At 49.2% G+C, this 25,798-nt stretch overlaps 2 protein-coding genes across 2 annotated transcripts; both read right to left on the reverse strand.

The window, feature by feature from the left end:
* Positions 1–1,361: 1,361 nt before the first annotated feature.
* Positions 1,362–10,365, reverse strand: LOC136375489 (V-set domain-containing T-cell activation inhibitor 1-like). The gene is made up of 5 exons (XM_066341024.1): positions 10,334–10,365; positions 5,257–5,321; positions 3,980–4,327; positions 2,184–2,462; positions 1,362–1,538 (listed from the first exon to the last, which is right to left on the reverse strand). The coding sequence occupies exons 1-5, from the start codon at positions 10,363–10,365 to the stop codon at positions 1,393–1,395; spliced, it is 870 nt and encodes a 289-aa protein (XP_066197121.1). The 3' UTR covers positions 1,362–1,392.
* A 5,018-nt stretch (positions 10,366–15,383) lies between these two features.
* On the reverse strand, positions 15,384–23,038 carry TRIM45 (tripartite motif containing 45). Its single transcript, XM_066338430.1, has 6 exons — positions 22,713–23,038; positions 19,847–20,580; positions 18,727–18,856; positions 16,819–16,933; positions 16,472–16,598; positions 15,384–15,673 (listed from the first exon to the last, which is right to left on the reverse strand). The coding sequence occupies exons 1-6, from the start codon at positions 23,036–23,038 to the stop codon at positions 15,522–15,524; spliced, it is 1,584 nt and encodes a 527-aa protein (XP_066194527.1). The 3' UTR covers positions 15,384–15,521.
* Between the last annotated feature and the right edge of the window lie 2,760 nt (positions 23,039–25,798).

Consider the following 25,798-nt stretch of genomic DNA (forward strand, 5'->3'; position numbering starts at 1 on the left):
CAGTAGTATCTTACTAGTCTCCTTTTCCTCCTCATACTGTATGTTAGTTTTCTGTCTGGTGTCTACGTATCTGTTCCTCTTTTATTTCACATTACAAATGCAATCATCACTCCTCGTACAGGACTTCAGATGTGGTTTGTCTTTGCTAGGATATCCCAAGCTTGCTGGCAGTTTTCTGACTTACTGCTGTCCTGCCATTCACATCTTTTTCAGAAGGGGGGTTTGATTTTAGCATTCCAAGAAGATGGAGGAGATTAAGTGGCTCTCTTATTCACAGTTTTATTAGTACAGTCAGAGAATCACAAGCCAAGAGAGGGGTGAATCAAATCTGTTTGGTGGGAGTTAAGGTTTGCTTGCTTTTAGTATTCTGAAGGGGCTGTTCTCAGCTGTATTGCAGGAAACCCTTTTCCTGTTTGTGCGTGAACTTCTGCTCATGATCAGAGTTCTGGTCACTGTGTTAGATCAGACAAGGGAACATATCTTGTCCTGCAATCAGAACTCTTCCTTTATACAATTCTCCTTATCATATTCCTTGTTCTCTTTGTGAAGCCAAACAAAATATCCTGTTGTTTGTGTGGGTAAGAAATAGTAACACAAGAATAATCAGCTAATTTCATGCTCGTGTTACTGTGTGCCCTGGAACCAGCAGGAACTCCTGAAGTACTCATGCCTAGAGGGAGGAAAGCCTGAAGTGAGTCCTGCCATCAACATGGCTGTGATACCCATTCTCTGTGGAAACAGAAACATGTTCCTTTTAGCTGATTTTCTTTAGCTCGCCCTTTCACCAGCTCACCTCCAGGTCCTATCACCCAAAGCCAGCAGATACTGAAGGCAGCTGTCCTGTGCTTTGGCTGTGTGCAGCCCTCCTATTCCACAACTCCAGGGGATTGCTCAGGCTAGCAGCTCCCTCTAGCCATGTTCAAGGTGTCTCTAGTAGTTATGGAGACAGCACACTGTACTGTGGAGTAGTGTAAAGTGGGAGCAAGTAAGGCTTGTACTGTAGCAGGTCTTGTGAGCAGGGAGAGAGAGGAAAAAGCCTTGCATCTGTGTGCTGCAGCCCAGGTCCAGAGGGTGCACAGGAGAGAGAACGAGGGGAAAAGTAAAAGCTGACAGTTGACAGTGCAAGAGAAGGATCTCTCTGGTTGCAGAAAGTGATGGGAGAAGCCATCAGGGAGCCTGTGGGAGGGACAAGCCATGTGTCCCACCTAAAGGTGGGGCTGGGGAAAGGATGAGCAGAGGGGAAAGATATTCTCCTATTCTAGCAGGCTTGAGATAGGTCTGCTGCTGCAGCCAAACTCCCTAAGAGGGTCTCTGTATATCGTACATATATGAGTTTCACTTTCCAAGCTTACCTCCAGGTCCAGCGAAGTTTCCAATTGCTTTATAGAGGCTTTATATTGACAGCAGGTACAAGGGAAGCAGAAGCATCCAGTGACAGGCTGGAAAGGAGGATGACGCTGACTCTGCATTCAGGCTCACCAGCTGCAAGTTAGTCACCTTTGTAATGCTGAAATCTGTAGCAGAAGAATAGTGAGAGGCTACCAGAACAGGAACACAGCAGGGAAATAAAATACATGTATTTATTCCTTCCCACTTTTCTGAATATGGATGAAGATAGACCCTGCCTCTTGTACTGAAGACCAATTGCAATGAAGTCCTGGCTGCAGAAGCATTATGGACCTTCTAATGTAGAATAGGAGAAGATATTCAGGACCTTTGGAAAGTTTGATTTTCTTTGAGTAAAAAGGCCTTTTGAATAAAGGGACTGGGCCATTGTCATCAATAATGCTGAAGGGGCCTGTTGGTTTGGTACATAAATGGGATCTAAGCTGAACTGGCTAAAGAAAGTGTCAAAAGATGCGAGCTTTTGTTCGTTGGTTTGGTTTTGGTTAACATTCCAAGCGATACACTCCTTTGAAGTGTGTCCCTCTTTCTGGTCCCCTGGCAGTTCTGTCCCCATGCCAAGGTGATAATCAATACCATGAGAAGCATATGAGATAGCAGGAGCAAACACAGACCCTTTAATTCATCCCAGGGACAGAGAGTAGTGGTTGGATTAGCCATGCTTTCAGTCCCTTCCTTGACTGACACAGCTGCTGCAGGACACCTCTGGTGCACCAGGAACCATGCTGAAACTCTCCTCTCCCCCATGCCTGTGCTCTCTGGGTGGTGTTGAACCCTACCTGTCACTCCAATGTTGACCGCAGCCTTGGCAATGCTGTTTTCAATCATGCAGGTGTAGGTGGCATTAGCAGTGATGTTGTGCAGGAGGGAAACCACCTTCACAGTGATGTTTTCGGGGTTCAGCTCGTAGCTGGTGTTGGCAGTGTGGGGCAGGTGCTCCCCAGTGTCACTGCAGGCTGTCCACCGCACGGCAGGACAAGGGAACCAACGTGGGGCCTCGCACTGCAGCGTGTCCCCGTGGCTGCTGCTCTCCACCTGCACCACGGGGATGCTGAAGGCTTTGGGAGGGAAAACAGGGAGAGTCAAAACAAGGCAAGTGATAGGAACTGAGCATGAAGTACCCAACTGCAGCTACCAGTCCCAGGTGTTTCTGGGCTGCTTGCTGCTTAGCAGCACAGCACTGCCTGTAGCCAAAAACAGGCTCAGACAGAACTCGGTGCAGGTTGGGCCATGGAAGGATGACTACAATGGATCAAAGCAGTCCAGCTTGACAGGATCTGCTATTGTGACATAGCTTCAGAGTCTTTTAGTTATTCTTAATAACGGGGGAAAGATGATTCACCCTCTCCACTCACTGAGAAGGGGGCCTGAACAACATCTACAGCTTCACAGAGTTGCAGAATTGTTAAGGTTGGAAGAGACCTTTAAGATCAAGTCCAGCTGTTAACCCAGCATTAAGTCCGCCACTACACCATAACCATAAATGCACGTATTTTAAATCTCCAGGGATAGTAGGTGACTCCACTGGGCAGCCTGTTCCAGGGCTTGATAACCCTTCCCATGAGCAAATTTTTCTTAATGTTAAATCTAAACTTCCCCTGCTGCAACTTGAGGCCATTTTCTCTCCTGAGCAATCCCCTGCAGACCTGGAATAAGGAGGGCTTACACAGCTAAAGCACAGGACAGCTGCCTTCAGTATTCATCAGCTTTGGCTTTGGGTGGTATGATCTGGAGGTGAACTAGTGAAAGGATGAGCTGAAGAAAATCAGCTAAAAGGAGCATGTCTTCTTTCCACACAGAACAGGTATTACAGCTATGTTGGAAATCAAAACCATTACAACATTTCACATGTTCTTTCTAATGCCTTTTCTGTGTCGATTACTCAAGCAGCACAAAGGCAGGCAGATCCATAAAGTTTCAAGGAGGGATAGGGGACAAACTCCCCATGGAACATTTGCAGCCCTCAGGCTTGAGCCAAAATCCTCTTTCACGTGGAGAGGTCTGAGGGCATTTCCTCACCCAATCTGAGCTGTAGGGCAGCAATTCTGGCCATAGGATGAGAGAGAGGGTGCAAAGACTGCAGACTGGAGGAGACCTTCAGGGGGCTCATTCATCAGTCTCAACATGAGATGGCCACTTGGGAGGTGACATGTTATTACAGCTAGATTCATTTCACTGGAAGAGGTTGAGGACCAGGTGGTTTCCAGATCTCTCCTGGAAGACCAACTCTTGCAAATATGTAATGTTTCAGAGAACTATGGATATCAGAGGTTTGTTACTTTGGTAGTAATTTTAAAAAAACTGAATACTTTAGAAAAACTGAGAAAAATATATTAAATACACTACAGTTTTTACTATGTACCACTTCTGACTGGAGATTCTAGAGAGAGATAGTTACCACGTTATCAAGATTATGACCTTTTCTGGAACAAGGATGTCAAAAGAGGGGGTAAGGCCGTAAATATCCCTGTAAAAGCCAGAAAAATACCCTACTCAGGGATGCAGCACCATCATAAGCAGAGGTAGGTTAAACCAAGACACACTAGCACGTGTTTTGCAGCAGGATAGCCCTCACCTCCTGTCCTGTACCGCAGCACTGCTGCCCCACTCCCTCTGGCTGTGGTGACAGAGCACTGGTAGGTGCCAGCATCGGAGAGCTGCACATCCTTCAGCTCCAGGGAAGCATTCCCACCGATCACCTGGTCCACAAATATGGCCGTGCGGCCCAGAAATGAGGGATCTTGCTCTTGCAGGTGGTCCTTCCCACCCTTAAACTCGTGAACCAGCCCAGCTACTCCCTCCTTGGCCCACTGGATCGTGATGCTGTCCATCCAGATGTCAGGCTCAAAAGTGCAGCCCAGGATGCTGCGCTGGCCAACGTTCCCTGGAGACGACAGCGCCGTCACACCGATGGAGTGCCTTCCTGCAAGGAGAGAGTGAGGAGGCTGGAGAAAGGCCAGGCTGCCCTGTGGCTGTCATGAACCAAGCCTGAGGCTGAACAGGCACTGGCACATGGCAAGGCCACAAGTGGCAGCTACCAGTGCTGCTAGTAGAGGTCACATCCCATGGATTGTATGCTAAGATAAAGCAGAGGAGTTTCTTTAGCAAAAGAGTGCTTCAAAAAGTAGCTCTTCTTACTCATTTGGGAAGAATTCATGTGGTATTTTCTTGCTTACTTACACATGTCAGGGATTTTTCTCTTTACAGTTGCTAGAAAAGGTTGGTTTTTATGTCTTTTCTTAGTCAGGACCTCCCCTTATGCAATATAAATGTGATTGGAAGGCATAATGCTGGCAGAGAGATAGCAGCTCTTTCCCCCTCACTGAAATCCAAATTATTTTTTTTCATTTAAGTAAAGTCAGCTTCTCAAATCCTAAGCTGTGAGCCTAAGAATTCCTAGAGCCAGGTCTTCTTTCTCATGCAGCCCTTCCCTACCACCATCCTCATTCAGCACATTCCAAGGAAGCTGCACTTTGGCCAACACCAAAGCAACACATTTTTGTTGTCTGTGATGCACCTTGGAAAGGTGCCTCATCCTGGCAGATGGTTTCTGATTTCACAAAAAATACCATCCCATCATCTCATCCTATCCGGGAGAAGGAGCAGAGCATGTGCAGGAATTTCTGTGTAGGTTTGGGGCTCCAAGCCGAAGGAAATTTCAGCTGACACACCACTACACCTCCAGCAGCACAGGCTGCACCACACCTACCCAGCCTTTGTTAAAGGGCAGCAGGCGGCACTTCCACACTTGATCACACCTCAACCCGTGCACAGGATGGACACACGGAGGCAGAGGCAGAGCAGAAGTTCATCACCCACCAGTAACTGCAAAAAATCTGAGCAGTCACATACCTGAGACACCAAAGCCAATGATCAGGGCGATCACCACAGCCAGAATGACAATGACTGTAGTCATGCTAGTGGGGAAAAAAGAAAGGACAACATTAGCACAGAGCCACCTCTTTTCACAGCCCATGCCTGTACCACCCACCTGCAGAGCTGTCTGCAGGAAGGAGGTGGAGGCAGGTGAGCCACAAACCCAGAATGAGGCAGATGGGTGAAGCACATGATGACAATAGTGATGAACATTCAGGTGAGCAGCATTTGTCATCAGCAGTGGGGGACCATGTGGCAAGAGACCCAGGCTTTGCCTTTGAGAGCAGGCAGCTGGCCCCAGTGCAAGATGCTTCTCTCCACATTCCCTGAAACATAAGCAAGTCAGTCTCTGCTGGCACTTTTGAGTGACCAGGGAGTGAGCAAAGCCCCTGACCCCAGGAGACACCAGGAACAAGGCAGGGAATGTGCAGGAGGGGTCAGGAAACAGGGCCGTTTTTCTGAGCTGGTTGAATTTGGGATGCTCCATGTGGGGATGAGTAATGGGCTGTTCAATGAGAGGCTGAGGAGAGGACCACTTGCCACATAGGTGGAGCAGCCACGCCAGAGGAGAAGAAAGGCAGCATGTCATGGATCAGCACAGCTCCAGCCTTGCCAGGCACAGCCCAGCTTGGACAGACCCAGAAGCATGGCTGGGTATGGACTCCCACCACAGCCAGTGGAGCTGTCATGTGAGAACAGGCATGTTTTCCTGTGGACTGAGGGGCTGTGGCAGCAAACTCAGGTCCCAACCAGAGCAAAGCCCTGAAGCAGCTCCCCACAAACCCCACAGGTATATTCTGGGGCTCATGCCCAGCAGTCTCAAAGAAGCCCAGAGAGCTGCAGGCTGTGAGAGGTCACAGCTCTTCTGCCTACACAAAATCAGCTGCTCTGCTTCAGCAGCACTTACTGGTTTGCAGCACACTTTGCCCAACACACCGGGCAGCCTCCCACAGGAGAGTCCCTCAGTGTCCCTACAACCATGGACTCCTCCCACCACTGATGTGTGCCTGCATCTGTGACTTGCTCAATTTCCAGAGATGCCACGATCACAGCGCTGATATGGAACTCTAGAGAATCGTGCCATGGGAACAAGCCTCTCCCACAGGGAACAGCAGGGAAGGTGGGCTGAAAGAGGGAACAGAGAAAAAGGGAGATGTTGCAGACTTGTTTGCCCTCCCACTGTCTCCCTTGCATCCTCATCCTTAAAGCCACTGGGAAGTTGTCTGAGGAAGCCTTGTTTGCACATGCTTAGAAGAGATCAGAACTCTGTATTTCACCAAAATACGAGGTACCTCCAGATAACGGTTCACACAAATCCATACACACATTCACATCCATACCAAGCTCTGCCTAGATGCCCTCAGAGCTGGGAGATGTCACATCTGGCTTCTTCCCCACTGCCACCAGCTTTCAGCCGTGGCTGGGATGGACAGCAGTTCTCCACCTAATCCCTCATGGTGGATCACAGCCAACCCTGCTGGCAGAAAGGCCATGGATATCACCCAGCCATGGGCACCAGGCAGCTGGGGACCCAGCCACTGCCTCCCCCAGGAGCCTGTGGGATGGGGACTTTGATGGCTCCTGTGGATCCTGCAGCATGACAGCTTCCAGCAAAACCTTGCCATGTCCCACGGGGCTCAATCCCGAGTCACTCAAGGTCCCAGCTAGGCTCCCTGTGGGACAGCCTGTGCTTTCCTGTTCTGGGGAAGATGCCAAGTATTCATGTATGTTGAATAATATCCATCTCCTTAAGGAGCTCTACCAATTTCCACTCTGGGAGTTGATCCTAGAGTAAGATAGCTGCTATAAACTCAGCCAAGGTTGCCATGACAGGCCTCAGCTCTCATGGGAGCCTGGGAGCACAAAGCAAGCAGCAGCTACACAACAGTTGTGACTCACCTTTATCCCCATATCTCACAATCCTTCTTGCCAAGGACAGGCAGGGAAGAAATTGCTCAGAGCTGAGGGATGCTGCTAGAGGGTTACAGTAAATGCTGGGAGGTATGGCAGGCGGACAAGGAGCCGGGATGACCTCCTGTGCAGTCCCTGAATGCTTCAACTGCCACCACACTTACCTCTGGTCCTTGAACGTACCCTCTGGCCTGAATACCACCTCTGCCCTCAAACTCTTCTGTCCAAAACCATCCTCAGCTTACTCACAGACAAACATACACACCAGCACAAACAGGGCACACCAATGCTTCTGTCCTGTGCTGGTGCCACCTTTCCCCATGGCTGAAAGCATTGCTAGCATTGCATGCAGAGAGCAGCTACCCACCCATGCTCCACAGCACCAGCAGGGCTGATTGAAAAAGCTGCTCATTTGTCACAGGGGGAGCGGCAATTTTGGGTATGCAGATGCTACTGCCTACTTCAACATCCCTTGTGAGGGCGAAGGAGACATTAGTACCTCTGGAGTTTCCTCTGCAGAAACTGCAAGATCCAGGAATCACAAGATCCTTACAAACACTTGCTGTGTGCCCACCATGTGTAACAAGTAGATCTTGAGTGCAGAGTGAATGAGAGGAATCCTAGCCACATACTGGTGGTAGCTGTGTCTTGCAGCAGTCCAGTTCAAGCACTTCAAGCAAAAAGCAATTTTCTGTGCATCAGCAACCCTGGTATGTTTTAATGTTTTAAAAGCATAGAAACAGACTGATGTAGCTGCGGCTGCACCAGTTGGAGCCCTGACACCACTCTTAGTTCCCAGTATCTATTTGGCAGCCTGTGGGATGCTGCTCTGTGCCTCCCTACCCTATTCTCCATTGTCCTGTTCCTCATCAGCCAAACTAGGAATCAAACTAGAACCAAATCTGGCATTAAATTCTGTTGCAGCAGCCCTCTTGTTAGAGGGTAGAAATGAGCCAAGACAGACTTCTTGTTCATCACAGCATGAAAAGGGTCCTGGTTTATTCCTCTTTACAGCTCAGCCATCCTGACTCCAACTATTCACTGACTCTGGCTGCAGCAAGCTCCTGCTGTAGGTTTCCCTGGCAGCTTCTGACTGCTGGTTATTTCCTGCTAAACCATGACTGCATGGATTGGTTTGCAGACTTGGAATACAGGCTTTTACCTGGCTAGATTGTGACTGCAGGTTCCAACAACAGACTCTGACTGCAGACCCAGAATGACCTCACAGCAGGGATTCTCCCCAGGATCCTCCTCCTTCATGATGATTTTCTTCACGAGCTAACTCGCTCCCTTTAATCACACTTATCTTTATTGGACATATCTGTGACTCATCAAGGGCGAGGCTGTATTGGGTAATTAACATAGCTGTTACTTTTCGGGGCGAGGTCATCTGTATTCCCTTCTCCTACAAAATTCATCTATTCATTCCCTGCCTGAATGCTGCTGGCTACAGCCTGGGGATAGGGGAGAGGCTGGCAGCCTGGCTGTGATAGGCAGCAGTCCTAATCCTCCAGATCTCTAGCTCCCCTCAGACTAAGCTTTCCCTCAGGAATGGGCTTAGAGGGACAAAAGAACTGGAAGATTAAGATACTGAAGGTGCTTTGCCTTCCTCCTTATAGCAAAGTAAATTTACTGTGGAAAAGAAATGGCAGTGGTAACCCAAAACAACAGGGTTTCTATTCCAATACGCAGCTGATGATTGCAGAACTCAACTTTTTTCAGCACCTCGGGGGGTTTTGTTGGGGATGTTTTGGTTTTGTTTCCTTGACTGGTTTTGTTTTTTTCCTGAAATCATCAGAAATCTCTCACTGCTTCTCAGAAACTTCCTGGGAAAATCACCCCTTTCTCTGGTCTGTTTCTGCATTTCAGGATTAGCCTGAAGAGCAGATGTCCCTGAATGAAGCCTGCTTCTCCCAGTAACCTGCTGCTGCCTAGCAGGGCAGGCAGAGGCACTGGCAGAGCAGGAGGAAGGCTTTTAGAGCAGCGAGGGATAGATGTGCATTTTTTCACACCCATCAGTTATTTAATTTCCCTGACAAAGGCTGGCTGGGCTACCTCTGGAGAATAACAGAGCAGGTTATTGCATGCATTCCAAACGCATGAGGAATACAGTGCCCAGGGAATACTCTTCACACTCTGACATTGTGTCTACAGGCAACCTCACTTCTGTCAGTGAAAATGTGCAGATAATATTGTTATTTAATTCTTCCTTGATGCTCCATGTTACAAAGCTCATGTGTGAGGTCTTTTCTGTTCACGCACGACCTGTCCTTCTCCCCACTGCTGTTTCACTCTGGTGGGACAGATACAGGTAACAGGTGAAATCTTTTTCACAAAATAAATGCCAGCAGGACTGTCTCACACAGCACTGTCTCCATCCAGCCTGGAAAGTCCACACCTGGGATGGAAAGACATAGCTTGTTGCTGCCTCTATTCAAGCAGTGAGGTTTGGATGAAGAGCTCAGTCCACATTCACTAGAGGATGAAAAATTTGCACTTTTATCCATCTGGTGGGGGTTATTTCCAACTAATCAGGATATAAAGATGCGAGGTAGATATTTTTATAACTTCTTTTTCCAATTTTATTTCACCAGCACTTGGTCAATAGCTCCAAAGGAAACGGGGTAATTGAAATGAGAGGCACAAATCAGTTTAAAAATGTTTTCCCAGCTCTTACTCCTGCAAGGAAACTTCTGGAGGACAGTTTCTTTCTCCCCACAGCAAGCTGATGTGATGGAAACACAAGTAGCTCTCTGAGGACCAGCAGAAGAAGGGTGCCTTCCTCAAGCCATCAAACCCCCAAAATACAACAGCAGGAATACACCCTTCCTCAAGCATTACTACCCCAATCTACCACAGCATTCAACCCTGGGATAGCAAATTCTAGCAAATGCAGAGTTCTAGGACATGTATCTCCATCTCAACTACAGCTGATGACCTGCACATGGGTGTCTGATATATAAATGGCCTTACAAATTGTATAAAACAAGCTGTACTGGTATTTAAGTAGCTTGAGTAAGTGCAGTACAGTTAAGCTGCAAAGAACTGCTGCCTTGAGAGCTCCTGGCAGCAGGGTGATAGAGTCTGAAAAATGCAATTTCCTCCCTCCCCTCTGCCAAGGCAAGTGCAGATAGTACCATACCTCCAGAAAATCACCTGGCCTTGGGATGCCATGGTCACAGTATCTATGGAGACAATGCTGTGTAGATGTAGATGCCTGAAGGTCCCACACTGTTCAGCACAGCCCCTGTCCATTGCATGACATATCCTCTCAAGCTGTCCTGCTTAAATAACTGAATGCAGCTAAGGAGTGGTAAGCCCAAGCACTGAACTCTCAGGAATGAGGAAACACTGAACATCTCAACTCCCCCCAGCCCAGGGCAGTCATAAGCAGGCAGGTCTGGTTAGACACTGGGGCAACGGGAGAGACCTCCTACACGCCCATTTAAGAAACATGTTTTATTTAAGACAAAAAACAGCACAGCTTGTGGTTTGGTAGCCAGCTAATCCCGGGGTTAGAGTGCACAAGTGTCCCAGGAGATCTGCAGCTTACCCATCACTGAGGGGCTGTGTCATAACCAGGACCAGCTCAGGTCTCCCTACAAAAATCTCCAAACACTTTCCTGGCACTGGGCAGAGAGGTCCCACCTGCGAGTCCCGCTCCTGGCCCCATTTGCACTGTGGGTTTCCCCTGCCTCTCTGTGCTGTGCTAAGAGGCTCCTATAAGCTCAGTAACGCTCTCAGAGCCACACAGGTTTGGCAGCAGCCCCTTTTCTGACTGCTGTTTAATCCCACTGAACTCCTTCAGGCCAAACCACCTCTGCCTCCCTAGGCCAGCTCCTGCTGCTCTCAGGTCTGCCAGTGTGGTCCACTTTGGAGTGTGTAAAGGAAAGAAACTGGCACCTGCAAGACCCTGAAGGTCTTCCCCTCTGGGCTTGGCCTCAGACGAGGCTGGAGGCAGGATGAGCAGATCTTGGGCATAACAGGTTGGGAAGGGCAGAGAGGTTGTGAAAGAGTTGCACCACCACGTTCAGTTTCCCGAAAGGGAACCTGCGTATCCTGACATCTGCATCTGGACTGTGTTCCAGGGAGGATGGGAAAAAGGGGATTTTTGTCAGTCTGTAGCTGTCTACAGCAAGTTTGGATGGTTAGTGGGAGTGAACAGCTTTCCCATGCAGAGCTGAGAATGCCCAAAGGAACTGGGAACAGTCCAGCACCTAAAAAAACCAAACTACTTTCTCTGCAATAACCAGAGGTTAAAATCAAGGGCAATCAATACTGGTCAGTGATGATAATCTGGGAAAAAACTCATCATTATTTGTCAGCATTCTGCTGATTATTAAGCCTCTCATAATTTAGCAGTACAGTACAAGAAGCTAAGAATAGCTCTAGGCCACAGTAGCCTGGTGGGAAATGCACATTAAGAAATATCCTTTTGCTCTCGGTGACACTTGGTTAATGGCTGTGGTGACACCTGATTTACAGCTACGTGTGCAGTGGGCAGACAAGGCACCCCACTTCTGCTCCAGTTAACTCCAGGTCAGCCACAGCACACCCAGCACACCCCATTGCACAGTCAACAATCAGGTTACTTCCATGTTAGAAAAACACGTCTGCTTCTCAGGCACAGGCAGCCCCAGTAGGACCAGGGCAATACCACATTCATTTCTAAGCAGCTCATGCTGGAGCCTACTCCTGTCTCTATGCTCATACTGCAAACAAACAAACAACACACAAACCCCAACTAAACACAAAACAAACAAACAAAAAACACCCACAAACAAACCACACCAAACGCCAAGAGGTATTCAGGATACTTCACAAAGAAACCAAGGCTCTGTGACTACCCAATCTGCCCAGTTCTTACCAATCCTGAATTTATTAGCAAATCCAACCAAATGTGACAGCAGGATCTGGTCTCATATGGTCTGTGAGAGCTGGTGAACACCTGGGACACATCAGCTGCCTTCACTGAGGAGAAGGCAACAGCAGGCACAAAGTGCTACCAGCTTTGCTGGGCCCAGAGCTGGTATCCTACAGAAGAGTTCCCCTGCTTATGGGAAGCTCACACCTTATTTCAGTGTCACTGGAATGCTGCAGGAGCTATCAGTGAAGGAGAAGATGAAGTTGTGGCAAGCTGACCAGTAGCCAAGTTTGACAGAGCATTCCACAGAGGTGTAGGCAGCCACCAAGCTGAAAGAGGCAAGTTTTCCTTGGGGTTTGACCCAAAATGAAGGGTATCTTTCCAGTCTTATGATCTCACATCTGTAACAATGATGTCAAGAGGTGCTTGAGAAGCACCACAAATGAGAACACTAGTGATCTGGAAGGAGGAGAACTTGACAATGCCTTACTGGCAGTATCTGTCCTCAGCCTTACCTGCCTGTGAAGGGAAGCTGGAAGCAGCAGCACTCCGAACAAGCCCTCACTTCTCAAAAGAGGGAGGTGCTGAACCACTCTGGGCTGCAAACACACAAAGTTTGTTCTCCACAAACTGCATGTAGATCTGTCCTGACATGGCATTCCCACCAGTGCACCCCTGTGAACCACCTTCTATGGGAAAAAGAAGAAGCCTATCTGAACCAGAATCTGCTCTGCTTCTGAGATCTTCTGGGACAAAACAGACACTTGTGAAACAGACGCACTAGTACAGTCGTATCACCAGTGTGCTTTGCCTCTCAAAGGAGAGATACTTTAGCCTGAGCCTGACTCTGGAAGCATCCTACATGGAGTCATTCAGGCTTCAGGCATCTTCCCAGGTTTTCCACAGTCTCTTGTTCTTCATGGCTTCTCTCCCAGTGACACTACGTTCCCTATTGAGGGAGTAAATCCTCTTCTCTTGACTCCAAAAGCCCCTCCCCATGTTCATTTTTTTCCCAAATTTTGGAGACTGGCAATTTTATCAAGTGATTTTGACCTGGGAAAAAAAAAAAAAAAACAACACACCACCACAGTATCTACCAGTGCAGTTCTGTTAGCACTGCATTAGTGTCTGTCTTGAAAATACCTTTATTATTTCAAGGATCAGCTGGACAGAAATAGCATCATATAGCCCAGCAGACTAACTACAATTCCTAATGCACCCCTTACCCACCTGTTTACCAACAGAGCACTGGAAGCCTATCTTGGGGATAGTTGTTGGGATCCAATGTCAGACTCCAGCAGATCAGAAAGATGTATTCATTTGCAAAGTACTCTGAATTATGAAAGACTGAGGGCAAAGGCTGCTGGCAAATAATGGGATGACACTCCAATCTAGCCCCCTCCCCAAAAAATGACTAAGGACATTTTATGAAGATGGCTCTTCAAGATACCCTCATGTACAACAAACACCAAGCACACAGTGGTAGCTGGCCAGTATTTCCTAATCCCTGGGACCAGCTGGGCCTTCAAGTTAAACAAAAAGAAAAAAATCAATACCAGGGCCTGACTCAAGTTGCCCAAAAACGGCTCTGCCCATGTCAAATGAGAGCTGCAGTTCCCTGAAGGGTTTAAATTTCACTGGTGTAATTCTGACAAACAGATTCTTGGAAAATGTCAGCGACAGGGTGTGTAAGGGATACCTAACACAAAGAGAAAACACATTCCTCTGTCTGAGAGGACTAAGATGTTTTTAGTCAGAACTTATGTGCCTAGAAGGTAGTGCTGTCCTTATGTGTTCCCTCTGCAAGACAGCATGAAGGCTCTGAGAAAAAACAACCCAGCTAGTGCAGTGGGGAGCAAGAATTAGAAAGACAAAAAATTAGACATCACATTCTGCACTGAGCACTGACTCTCTACATAGCAAGGATGAGAATGAGTTACCATTTGTTCCATTAAAGGTTAACTCAAACTAAACTTTCACTTTGGAATTTCAGACTCAGCAGCCTGGAGATTTAAACTGCCTAGCCTTCCCTGATTGTTTGACAGGGAAGCTTTCTGAATGATTAATGGAAAGCTATAACCAGCATTTGCATAAGGATATCTATCTCCTTTGGTGGGAAGAAAATCCAAAACTGGCTCTGTAAGAGAAACAAACTACAAATTAGACTTTTAAGGCTGAGCAGGCACACAGACAGTGCAGGCTTCTACCATTTACAAGCCAGCTGTCATAATGCAGAAAGCAAGACCCAGTCCTTGCTGTTGACATTGGAGCAGCATTCCTCTCCCTGAGTGACCAACAGTGGGACCTTTGTGCCCAGTTCCTCAAGCAGAATTAGGAGCCCCTAGCCACACAAACCTACTGGCAAGCTTACCTTCAGGGCAGTGGTGTTCCCAGCCTCAATGACATAATGTGTTTTGCAAAGGAAGATATGCAGGGTGCCTGCTTCACCCAGGCAAGCAGCTGGCTCCAGCCAGCAGGGTGGCAACTGCCCTTCCAGGGAAGTGCCTCTTCTTCCTCATCACAGATGCCATTTCCCCAGCTATGGGTTGAGAAGTGCCTTGCCAAGGTTGCACAAGACAGATCCAGGGGTTTTGCTGTGTTCCATCTCCTGTGCTTCAGTTCTGGACAGACAATTGCAAACTTGTGTGTGGGACTCCTACTGATGCTCAAACTGCCACTATTACTTCCCTTTGGTGAGCTGGGCACTCCCTTTGCTCCCACATCACCCCCAGCAGCACTGTGTCTCACATCATCTCCACAGAGAACATACAGGCCAGGTGAATGATTCCTCTGATTCCACTCTGATTCCTGTTCCTATCAGTGCCATGAGGTTTTCTGGGCCTTCCTGCAGATATGTTACTGACTTGCCTTGCCTCTTCTTTGCAGGCAGGGTATCATGAGACTACAGTTTACCTGGAAGAAGTGTAGGAGCAGCTCTCAGAAACATGACTGTGCTATGTGCACACATCTAAGGCTGGAATCCAGAGCATGTGCAACAGGGAGGCAAAAACCATATTCAGGTTGTCGAGCCTTTCCAAGGCATGACCACAAACCCTTTGGAATGTACTGCAATGTGCAGCTTTAACTTCATCAAGAAGGACAGCTGAGGCTGTTGACCCTGCAGAATAGGACACATCTTCACCTCCTGTGAGGTAACTGCTCAGACTCAGTTTCACCTTAGAGCATGTCCCCACAGGCTACAAGTCCTCAGAATTGAAGGCTGCAGTACAATTCCCAGAATTTGCTCCTGTTTGAGCACAAAATAACGTTGCATACACATCCCTGGGTGGAACATAAGGCACGTCTTTATTTCCCTCATCCTCCCCACCCCTCAACTCACACCCATCATGCTGTTTGCTGGCAGCAAGGCTATACAGGGATCGATCATACGGATCCTCATGGATCATTTGTGCTCCTGGTGCAGCCAGAAGCAGTGCCCTGGACTCCCAGGAGCTCACCTGGCTGCTCAGAGTGCCACTGTCCTGAGCAAACCCCTCTGTGAGGTGTCACTGGGTGGCCCACACAAACACTCTGAGCTCTCCTTCACTTGTCCACAGCACGACCAGTGGTGGCAGCCAGGGTGACCTTTGTGTCCATGGCCACAGCCTTGGTACCCACCTGCAAGAGAAGAGACACCAGAGACTCAACCCAAAGCAGGCTACAAAATCCCAGTGTGTTATAGGCTTTGGCCCCAGGACTTCTCTAAAATGTACTGATGAGAACATGGCACATTCAAAGCCAAAATTGCCAGGGCTCCATAAAGAAAGAAAAACTCATCTCAATAGCTGGGGAAAGCTGAAGATTTCCATTCCTTTGCCTGTTGAATAAAGCAATACATGGCCTGCCAGAACCACATGCCAGCTGCTTGTGGCTATGGCCAAAGATACAGATGAAGCACAGAAAAAACAAGAGGTCAGCTGTGTCCTAAAAACACACAAAACGTGATGATACATGCAGATGAAGGACAGGGAAGATGGTTGGGATTAAACAAGTAAGGGAGTTGATGAACTCTTGTCCAAACCATAGAGTGAGGCTTCTCCAGAGTTGGTCACAGTGTGACACAGCCCACAAGCTCCCAACACGCCAGCACGGGAACAGGAACACTGAAGGTGCACTGGAGGCTGCTCAGCCTCCCTCAGAGGGCTGAAAGGCTGAGGTACCCTGCCCCACCTCCTGCACAGCTCGCTCAGGTCTCTGTCTGGGATGTGCCTTAAAGACCCTTTGTATGTCTTGCTGCATTTCTCCCTCCTGCAGTCACCCCACCAGAACATGTGTAGGCACAATTTACCACATTCCTGGTGCATGTCCAAGGTGGGAGCTGGGTGAGAGTATCTTGTCACACCTCTATCCACTAGGGAGGAGCTGGTGCAACAAACCCTCCTGATCCCAGCAGTGTAGGGAGAGCTGAGCACCCACCTGGCATGGTCCCACCACAGGCACAGCGAGCGGCCTTCTGGCCCCCGCTGGAGCAGAACGTGCAGCAGTGAAACACCCCCTGGTGCTCACGGAACTTGTGCTTCACCATCACGGTGAAAGGAGAGCCCTGCAGAGGACAAGCAAACAGAGAGCCTGCTGCAGTGCCTGCTGCCAGATGTGTCTGCATTCTCAGACACCATCTGGGTGACCCTGTCAGTCACAGATCACTAAGCCCAGCCTAAAACCGCTATGTGGTAGAAGTAATCCTTAGACAGATTTAAAACAAACACCTAAGAAAAGAAAAGCAGGTAAAGAAGCAGCAATGCAAGAGAAACAAGAAATGCTACCTGCACATGTTGCCCTTTCACATAGATGCAGACAGCATACAAGCCTGGCTCCTCAGGGATGTAGGAAATACAGTAGGTCCCATCACCATTATCACACACTGTTGGCTTGACTGCACTGTGAACAGTAGAGAGAAATCCAAGAGGTCAGTGACTGACAGAAAACTGCTTTAAATGTAAACCACAGTTTGGCCTAGCTTGGCCTAGAGTGGCTTTCACACACCTCTGCTACTGGAAGCTGCAATTACCATACAAAGGAAGTCTCACAAAGCCAGTTGCAGTGCAAGTATTTGTAGCAACCGGCACACCAAAAAGGTAGAAGATGACACACAGCACACTTACAAGTCAGATTATCCCATCAGATAAGAGCCCACAGAAATGGGGTAAATTCACAGCTTCAGTACACAGTTACCTCCAGAAAAACCCATTAAGAAGACAGGATACAATAGACTAGGTTTGAATCACTTTAACCACTGTCCCAGCTGCACTGTCCCCAACTCTTTCCTTCCATGCTGAGGAGTTCTAGGTCCCTGCTGGTAAACTCTCCCTTTTCGTAGTGAAGCTCACTGTGTTTCACAGGGAACCCTGGTGAACAGAGTGCTAGAAAGAAAGCCTCAGCTGGGATTTGTGGATAAATTGCCTGCTCCACAGGAAGATGGAAAGCTTTCCACAGATAATTATCAGGCGGCTCTGCATAGAGGAAGGTGCTCTTGCTAATCCCCACTAATAAGTCTCCTGGGCCCCATGACATGACAGTTTATAATCTGTATTCCCCACCCCCAACATTTCACATCAATACAGCTGCCTACATAATTTCCTGCCATGAACTGTGTAGCGATGCTTCATGCTCTTCTGCAGCTGTTGTGTCTCAAAGCAAAGCCAGCTAGCTTTCAGCAATCCGTGTAGCAACTGCATACAGGCAAGAGCAAGAAACAGAGTTACTGTGGCGACAGCGACCTCTAGGCTACCGACCTAGAAACCCAGAAATCCTTCAGGCATGCACCTTCCTACACCCATAGGTGCAACTCATGGAAGGAAGGCACATTGGAACAATATTCTTGGAGAATGATGCTCTGTTGATAAGCATCTGTGCAGCCAGCACTTCTTCTGTGTGCTTTGTCAACACAGCAAAGGGTTTTAGCATCCTGTCCCTTTTTTCCATCAGATCATCCCATCATGAGTGTTCCTGGAACAAATTAATGATGGCATCCAGTTCCAGCTACCATAAAACAATAGATATTTTTCTTAAAAACTAAACCTCAGTTGGGTCTGCTTTCGTGCATGGCTGCTCTTTCGTGACAAGTGTGGTTCCGGAAACAGTTATAAATTTTTTCTGGTTGGTCATTTTCCTTGTGGAAACACTGAGAAGACCAAGTGCAGCCTTTCCTGGTTTTGCTAGGAAACCTTCAAACATGCTGAAGTACTCAATGCTTGCAACTACAGGAAAAAGGACAAAAGCACAACACAGATCCTTTCTCCAGAACATGAAGAAGGCACGTCCATCAGCTGTCAGAGACTCGTGGGGTTGGTGACCTTTCTGTCTGACTAGTGACTATCATACAGGGGTTGCAATGACTTACTAGGTGTTAAGAAAAGCAGGAGCCCCAGGTGACTGCTGGGAGGAGTGAGAAGGAACAACAGCTCCCTCTGACTAGCAACACGCACAAGGAGCTGAATCCTTTAAGAAGCCCAAATCACTCAAAGACTTAATACAAATCTCAGCAATCACTGTCCAGCCAAACACAAGCCGTAGGAAGCACTGCAGGAAAAAGAGTAGTGCCTTTTCCTCTACAGGTTCTGACCCACATGCTGAAGCACATCCTCCCACCCTCCTGAGCAAGCAGGGAGCCAGGACAGGGGAGGCAGAAAGGCTAAGCCAGTGACCAGGGATTTCCTGGGTGAAATACCCACCAGTCCCTCTTGTCCTTGTGGGTGATGGTGACCCGCACAGCCTCTCCTCCCCGCCCCATGCGCTCCCCTGTAGTGTCCTTGCACAGCAGGGTAAAGCCACTCAGCTGGTTCTGACGGGCACTGTGGAGATCTGGAAAAAAACAAAACAAAACAAAATACCAAACCAGAAACAAACAGAACTACAAAGGGTTCAAGTCAAGCCATGACTCCCACCTCCCACCTATTTTGCAGCCTCACCAGAGCAGAGTCAGGACTTTGCTTCTGGGGTGTACAGCTCCTTTCACTCACCAGGAAAAGTCAACATACGACTGGGTATCAGGAGAGAGCAGAAGCCGTAGGTTCTGAGAGATGTCTGGCAGGTTTAGCCCAGAGATCTGTACAGACCGTGGGAGTCTTTTTGCCTGTCACTCTAAGCTCAGCTGGCACCTTCCCAGAAGGCCCCAAGATGCACCATGCATCAAGGCAGAGGAAGCAGGAACAGCACCCCACTGTGCCCCAGAGAACTCAACATGTACAGTTTGGCAAGGAATGGACAGAACAAGCCCTGAGTCTGTCTCATTTGCCCTGCACAGACCATTACTGACCAGAGCTGGCTGTGCTCTGTGTGACGGTCCGAACATTATCTGTTTGGTAGCCCAGCTCCAAGTCCTTAGTGAGTAAATATCCATAAAACCATCAAGGTATTGCCAGGTATTCCTACAGCAATCTCAGCAGAATCTGTAATGGGAAAAACTTACTCAGCCACAAAGCGTTATCTGCCTGGGCTCATGCTGCAGAACAGCTTGGACCACCAGCTAATCAAGTCCTGCTATTGCAGGTGCCCTTCCCATCCCCTGAGTGAGCCCTCCTTGTGCCTCAGACCCATGCTGGGGCTGGTGATGGTGTGGAGGGCAGTGCCATATGCTCTGCCCATCTGGATGAGAAAAGCTGCCTGGCTCCCTGCCCAGCACAGCTCCCACAGGCAGGCACTGCAATCTCTGCTGGGCCTCTACCTCTGCCCCTGGTCAACACCTGGATAGCAGGGAGCCAACAGTGCCAGAAGCTGCACACATGAGGGTACAGAGAGGTGACTTCAGGGAGCAGTGCACTCCCATTTAGCTGCCGTACAGCACCCCATTACCTTCCCCATGCAGGGTACATCTGGCTGGATCAACCACTTTATTGAGAACGGCCCCAAAAACTTCATAGCCGCAACACTGCCCCGCCCTCTCGTGAGGGGAGAACTGGATCCTGTCATCCACACTGGGCTGGGTGCTGTAAGCCACGCTGTTGAGCTTTGTCAGACGGCTGGACACCACCCCTTTGGTGATGAGGATCTCCATATCTGAGCCGCTCATCAGCAAGTGCTCTGTGAACTCCACGCCCGTCCTCATGTCCAGCAGCAGCTGCTGCAGCTGGGCCTTCTGCAAGTGCAGCAGGTTTTCCTTCTGCACCTTCAAGTCCTCCAGCTGCTTCAGCAGCCGGTCCCGGTGCTCCTCAATGGCTTTCACGTAGCCCCTGGCAAACAGGCAGATCTCTGCCGCCACGGCCTCCGCACGACTGCGGATGGCGCTGCCCATCTCCTCCACCTGGCTCAGCACATCCTCCAGGGTGTCCATGTGCTGCTGGCTGCTCCTCAGCAGCTCCCTCAGGGCGTCCCCGTGCCTGTGGATGACGTTGCCGGCGAAGTCACAGGGGTGCTGACGGTGTCTGCCCAGGAGGCAGTCCCGGCACACGGGCTGGTCACACTGCTCGCAGAACAGCTGGAGCTCCTCTGTGGGATGGGAGGGGCACAGGAGAGGCTTCCCAGCCTGGCTGCAGTCCTTGGTGTTCTCCAGCTCTGTCACAGCATGGGAGGCCGTTTTCTTCTGTCTCCTAGGCAGGAGCAAACACCAATCACTTTATGCATGTTGGATACGAAATAGAAAAACTGAGAGCCTTTGCAAATGCCTATCTGCAACAGACTGCAAGTCATAGTGTGCACTGCTCCCTCCTGTCTCCACTGAAATTCCCTGAAAGGACTTGTGCTCCCCTGAGAACTAGAGCGAGCTGCTCTGTGTGGAGCCCTCCCACCTTAGGGGATGCTCTCAGGCTCCTCGAGCCTCCCTGACTGCATGGTCAGCACTGATTTCAGACACAAGGCAAGTGAGCTCTAATTTCCCTTAGGGGAAAATCTAGTTCAGGCCACTGCCAGAAGACAGTCAAAGAGTAAAACATTTAATATTCCAAAAGCCAAACTTGGCTTCCTTCTGGTTGCCAGGTTAGGTCCTGCTCAGATGAAACCAAGGATGGGACACGAAGAACATGTTACAACCCAGACATCATCATGTCACAGGGCAGTGCTAGAATATTTCCATTCTCTGCTGTTTTGGACACTGCAAGGTAGTTACTGAGAAGGATAACTTACTTGTTATCCCCCTCTCCTTACTTGTCTCCTGCACTAATGACTTGTGGCAGTTGCAATGGGAGCTCCAAGCCATAAGCAAAGAGGAACTCCAGAGACCAAGCTCTGCAGAGTCGCTCTGGTAACACAAAGCAACCTCACCACAGGCTCTTAAGCTCTTCCTTTTGCTTCCCACTAACCTCCCTTGGAATCACCACATTTTTAAAGCCTTCCAATGTTGCATGACTTCAGCCTAAGATCTCTCTCATTTGTTCGAAGGAGCACAACCACGGCACTCAGAACCATAGAAACCTTCCCTATACACCAGGAAATCCTTTCAAAATGGTTCTCCTTAGTGCTTGTTCTGCTCTGACATCAACTAAATCAAGTGATAGTCTGTAGATGACAGTGAGGTGAAAAAATGATAGGAGTAAATACTCAGGGAAATGGGTCACAGAGACAAATTTTCTGCTGCTTTCTGCAGTTATTCCTGGCAGAGCAGCAGGCTGCTATTCAAGATCTCTTATCACTCTTCAGCAGCTCCATGGGGTACAAGGCATTAGCTAATCGGAATGGTATGCTGAAAATTACACCCGGAGTGGAAAGGTAACTAAGAGCCTACACCATTTTCCCCGCAGGCACCGGTATGTGCAGGGGGGCAGGGCAGGGAGGAATATGTCTCAGTTCCTTCTGGGGAAAGAATTTGCTAATCAAGCAGAAAGGAGCAGCAAACATGGAGGGAATAGGGTGAAGTTGCTTAACCCAGGCTGAGCCTTCCCTGGTTTGTGCTGCTGGGTGTTTTTCTGACCCTGCCTGTCACCTCCTTGCTTCAGAAGGCCATTCAGGCTTTCCATCACTTTTCTTCTATACTGCTGCCTGACCTCTGCCTGGTTACAGGTCACTGCACCCCTCTCCTCTTCAACTCCCAACTGCTGCAGTTACTCTTCTTTCTGCAATAATTCTGTAACATGTGGCAGGCAAGCACGTGGGTTGATCATCAGCAGGCAGCAACCACACTAGGCAGGACTTCCACAAATCTCCTTTCACTTTGCCTAAGGGTGCCTTTACACATACACACAGTAAATAGTCCTGGAGGTGGAGAGAGGCAGAGCAGCCACTTCCCCATTTTCCTTTGGGAGACGTGTCTTTTCCAAAACGGGACAGAACAGCATGTGAGGCTCCTGTCCCGCTAGCATCTGCCCATACCCATGCCTGTTGCCCAGTGATACTAAACTGAGATGCAAACCAGCACGTGGACACCACTAGAGGCAAAGGGTGGCTTGATTTTTGAGTTAATGGCCATTAACACGGCTGATGTACCTATTCCCAGGAAGTTCAAGAAGAGTTTGGACAACATTCACAGGCACATTGGGATTCCTGGGGCTGTCTCGGGCCAGGACTCGGACTCCACGATCCTCGTGGGTCCCTTCCAACTCCAGATATTTTAGGATTCTACGCCAGCAGCTCGCTGGTCCCCACCTGAGTACAGAGCATCCTCCAGGCAGGAGCGGTGAGCGGCGGCTAAAAGCCGGGAGACGCTCCGGTTCTCGCTCTGCTCCGGAGCGGGTCCCTGCGCGCCGCCCCAGCCGCCGCGTCCCCCGTCCCCGCCCGGGCCGCCCCTCACCTGTGCGCCCGGCAGCAGAAGCGGCAGAGGCGGAGGCCGCAGGTCAGGCAGCGCCCGGCCGCCGCCCCGTCGGCGCAGAGGTCGCAGGCGGCCGCGGCCCCGGCTCGGCTCCCGGCCAGGCAGTCCGGGGGCAGCTGCCCCACGCCGCCGGCCGGCAGCGACAGCTCGGCGTCGCACACCGGGCACAGGACGGGGCGGGCGGCGCCCGGCGGTCCCTCCGGCGGCCCGAGGCGCCGCAGGCAGGGCTCGCACAGCGAGTGCAGGCAGGGCAGCAGGCGCGGCGAGGCGCAGGGCCGGGCGCACTGCGGGCAGCGCGGGCCCGACATGCCGGCAGCCCCTCGCCGAGGATTCCCGTCGGGAACGCCCCACACACGGCACGGCGTCCTCCCCCGCCCCGGCGCCGCCCTCGCCGTGAGGAGCGCGGGGCCGCGCCGTGAGGGGCGGGGGCTGCTCGGGGACCCCGCGGCCGCCCTGCCCGCCGCTCCTCCTCCGGGGAACGCGGCCGGAGAGGGGTTGGAAGGCGCCTTTGTCCTCGTCCCCCTCAGGGAGGCGCGGGGGGACGGGCCCGCTGCTCCTCTGGCACCTGCGGGGGTGTTTGTCTCCGCCGCTTGTGTGGGAAACGGCCCCTTCCCGCCGCACCGCCGGCAGGTCATGCTTCCACTCCTTCCAGTTCAAAGCCGCCAGGTTTACCGCCTGACTGGCCTCTTTGTCGGTCCGCTGGATGCCTTCGGGCCTTGGCAGGTTTTCCTTCGGATCACTGGAGAGAGAACTCGCCGCATAGCTCAGCAAGAGCGGTGAAACTTTAAGTGGGACGGTGCGAGGCGGCCGGGCTTTCCTGGGACTGCCCGCCGGGAGAGGCTGCTGGCTGTCTTCATTCACTGCTGCTGGCAACCAGGAATACTGCAGAAGGCAGGCTTGGAAAGGCCAGCGTCAGTGAAGCCCTGCATGATGCCCCTTGGACTCTGATGGCATCTACACGGTCACCTTTATCAGTCTGATGTGTAAGCTCTTCAAGACTGAAACCAATTTTCCTTGTTTTGAAAAAGCTCTTTTCTATAAAGTGTCCTCTAGTGTACCACATTCAGCCCTTAATAATGGAACTTTTTACCAGCCTCTCCCATTAGCTTTCCCAGGACATTCAGTATCTTACCTGCCCCATCCTGCTGGCCCTTTTGAATACCAATGTAACGTGAAGAGCATTCGAGACTTCTGGAGTTTCAGTTCCCTAAGTGAAAAATCAACAACCAAGAAGATTTCCAGTCAGGTTTTTGTTTTTAGAACCAGAGTCCATTTACAGAGCAGTAGATAAATACTTAATATCTGCAAATAACATGAGTAAATATTTCCTCTGTAACAGATGTTAATGCCACTCTCATGCCCAATGGCTTAACACAGAAATCATAATCTTCTTCTGATACACTCAGACATTTCTGTGTCTTTTATGCTGTAATACATGATCAAAGTTTTAGATCATGATGAAATGTTTACAGCCTCAAAGCCAATCAAAAGAAGAAAGATGTTCCAACAGCCTTCTCCAAATTACCTATTAGCAAGTGCAGTGGTTGCGGAGGTTAGAGAGGATAAAAGCTGCAGTAATTGTGAGACAAGATGACTGGATAACAATGTTCAGTATTGTCACAAAGAAGGACTGGTTCTTTTAATCATGCTGGATCAAAGAATAGTAAATGGCCCTGTAAACGTGGGTGTGGGAAGAAAACAGAGAAAGAGTCATAATGTCACCTTTGTGCAGAAGAGGTGAACTACTTAGAGAACAGCAGAATCTTCCATCACTGCAGAGATGGTGGAATAAGCCATGACTGGCAGTGGCAGAGGAAATCTGAGGATCCAACCCAGCTGATCTGATCACCTGCCCTGCCACTGATCAGGTTGGAGCACAGATCGCTGCTGAGTAATGTATTTATGAGTTACCAGCACAAATCGGGAGCACTCTCGGGATGACTAGAGGAAGTTGTAGTGAAATGGGCTGGAGAGAATCATCGAGGGAGCCCTGTGAGAATTCGGGAAATAAAGGAAAAGCAGAAATGCAGGAAAAAACAAACAAACACAACAACAACAAACCCCCAACAACAACAACACCCCCAAAACAACCAAAAAACCACAAACAAACCAACCATTAACTCAGTGATCCACAAAATGGGAACTGCATTAGTACAAACTCATTATTCACGTTGGTTACTTTCCCTCTAATATTGTTTTCTTGAGTACTGTCAGTCAGTGGAGGAAGGCCCTGTGCCTCTACATCCTAAATTGTGGACATGTAAACTGGAGCTCTGTGAATATCTTCAGTTAAGCACATTGGTCTGCAAAGCACTGCAAGAAGTGAGAGAGACCCTCTCCTGTCTTGGATTATTCAGCTTGCTAACTGATCCAAATTTATGGGTGAAAAAACAGTGTATTAATTTATATACACTGAAGGGCAATAAAGGAGCATAGTGAACATAGAACATAAATGAAGCAATGAAAATGCCATTAAAATTAAGCCAATGTTTTCCTTTTGCCGCAAGAGTTGATGGATGGCTAATTATTCTCATTTGTTCCAAGATTCACTTGAAATTAAGTCCTCTTTAAACTTGTTTTCCTGCCCCTATTGTTAATGATGTCTATCAGAGCCTCCCAGAGTAGTTGCCCTGGGTGATCTGTTCTTTCCTCACCTTACTTTCACTGCCAGATCCTTCCTCTTTTTTCCTGTTTATCTGCTTCTCATTTCCTATTATTAAGCACTAGATCATTACACTGAGATATGGAAGATTTGTTTCCTTCTCCCTTCCCGTTAAGGACTTCTGACAAATATTTGTGTTGTATCTCCTAATTAGCCTCTTCTGGGGAAAGTTTTATGCTGCTTTCCCGTTTATATTTTTCTGAAGGAGTATTGGTAAAACTTTTTATAGCATGTTCAGAAATAATCTTTAAAGCATAATTTCCTTCCTAGACTCTGTGAGCAGTGTGGGTATAGCCCATTTATTAGATTTTGAACTGGATGCCTCATGCTTTCCTGTCCCTATTTACTCTGATAATTTCAGGGAGTTGTTTCTGGATATCCTGCCATAAGAAACAAACTGAAAAAG

This window comes from Sylvia atricapilla, chromosome 2 (assembly GCF_009819655.1).
Source record: "Sylvia atricapilla isolate bSylAtr1 chromosome 2, bSylAtr1.pri, whole genome shotgun sequence".
Taxonomy (NCBI): domain Eukaryota; kingdom Metazoa; phylum Chordata; class Aves; order Passeriformes; family Sylviidae; genus Sylvia; species Sylvia atricapilla.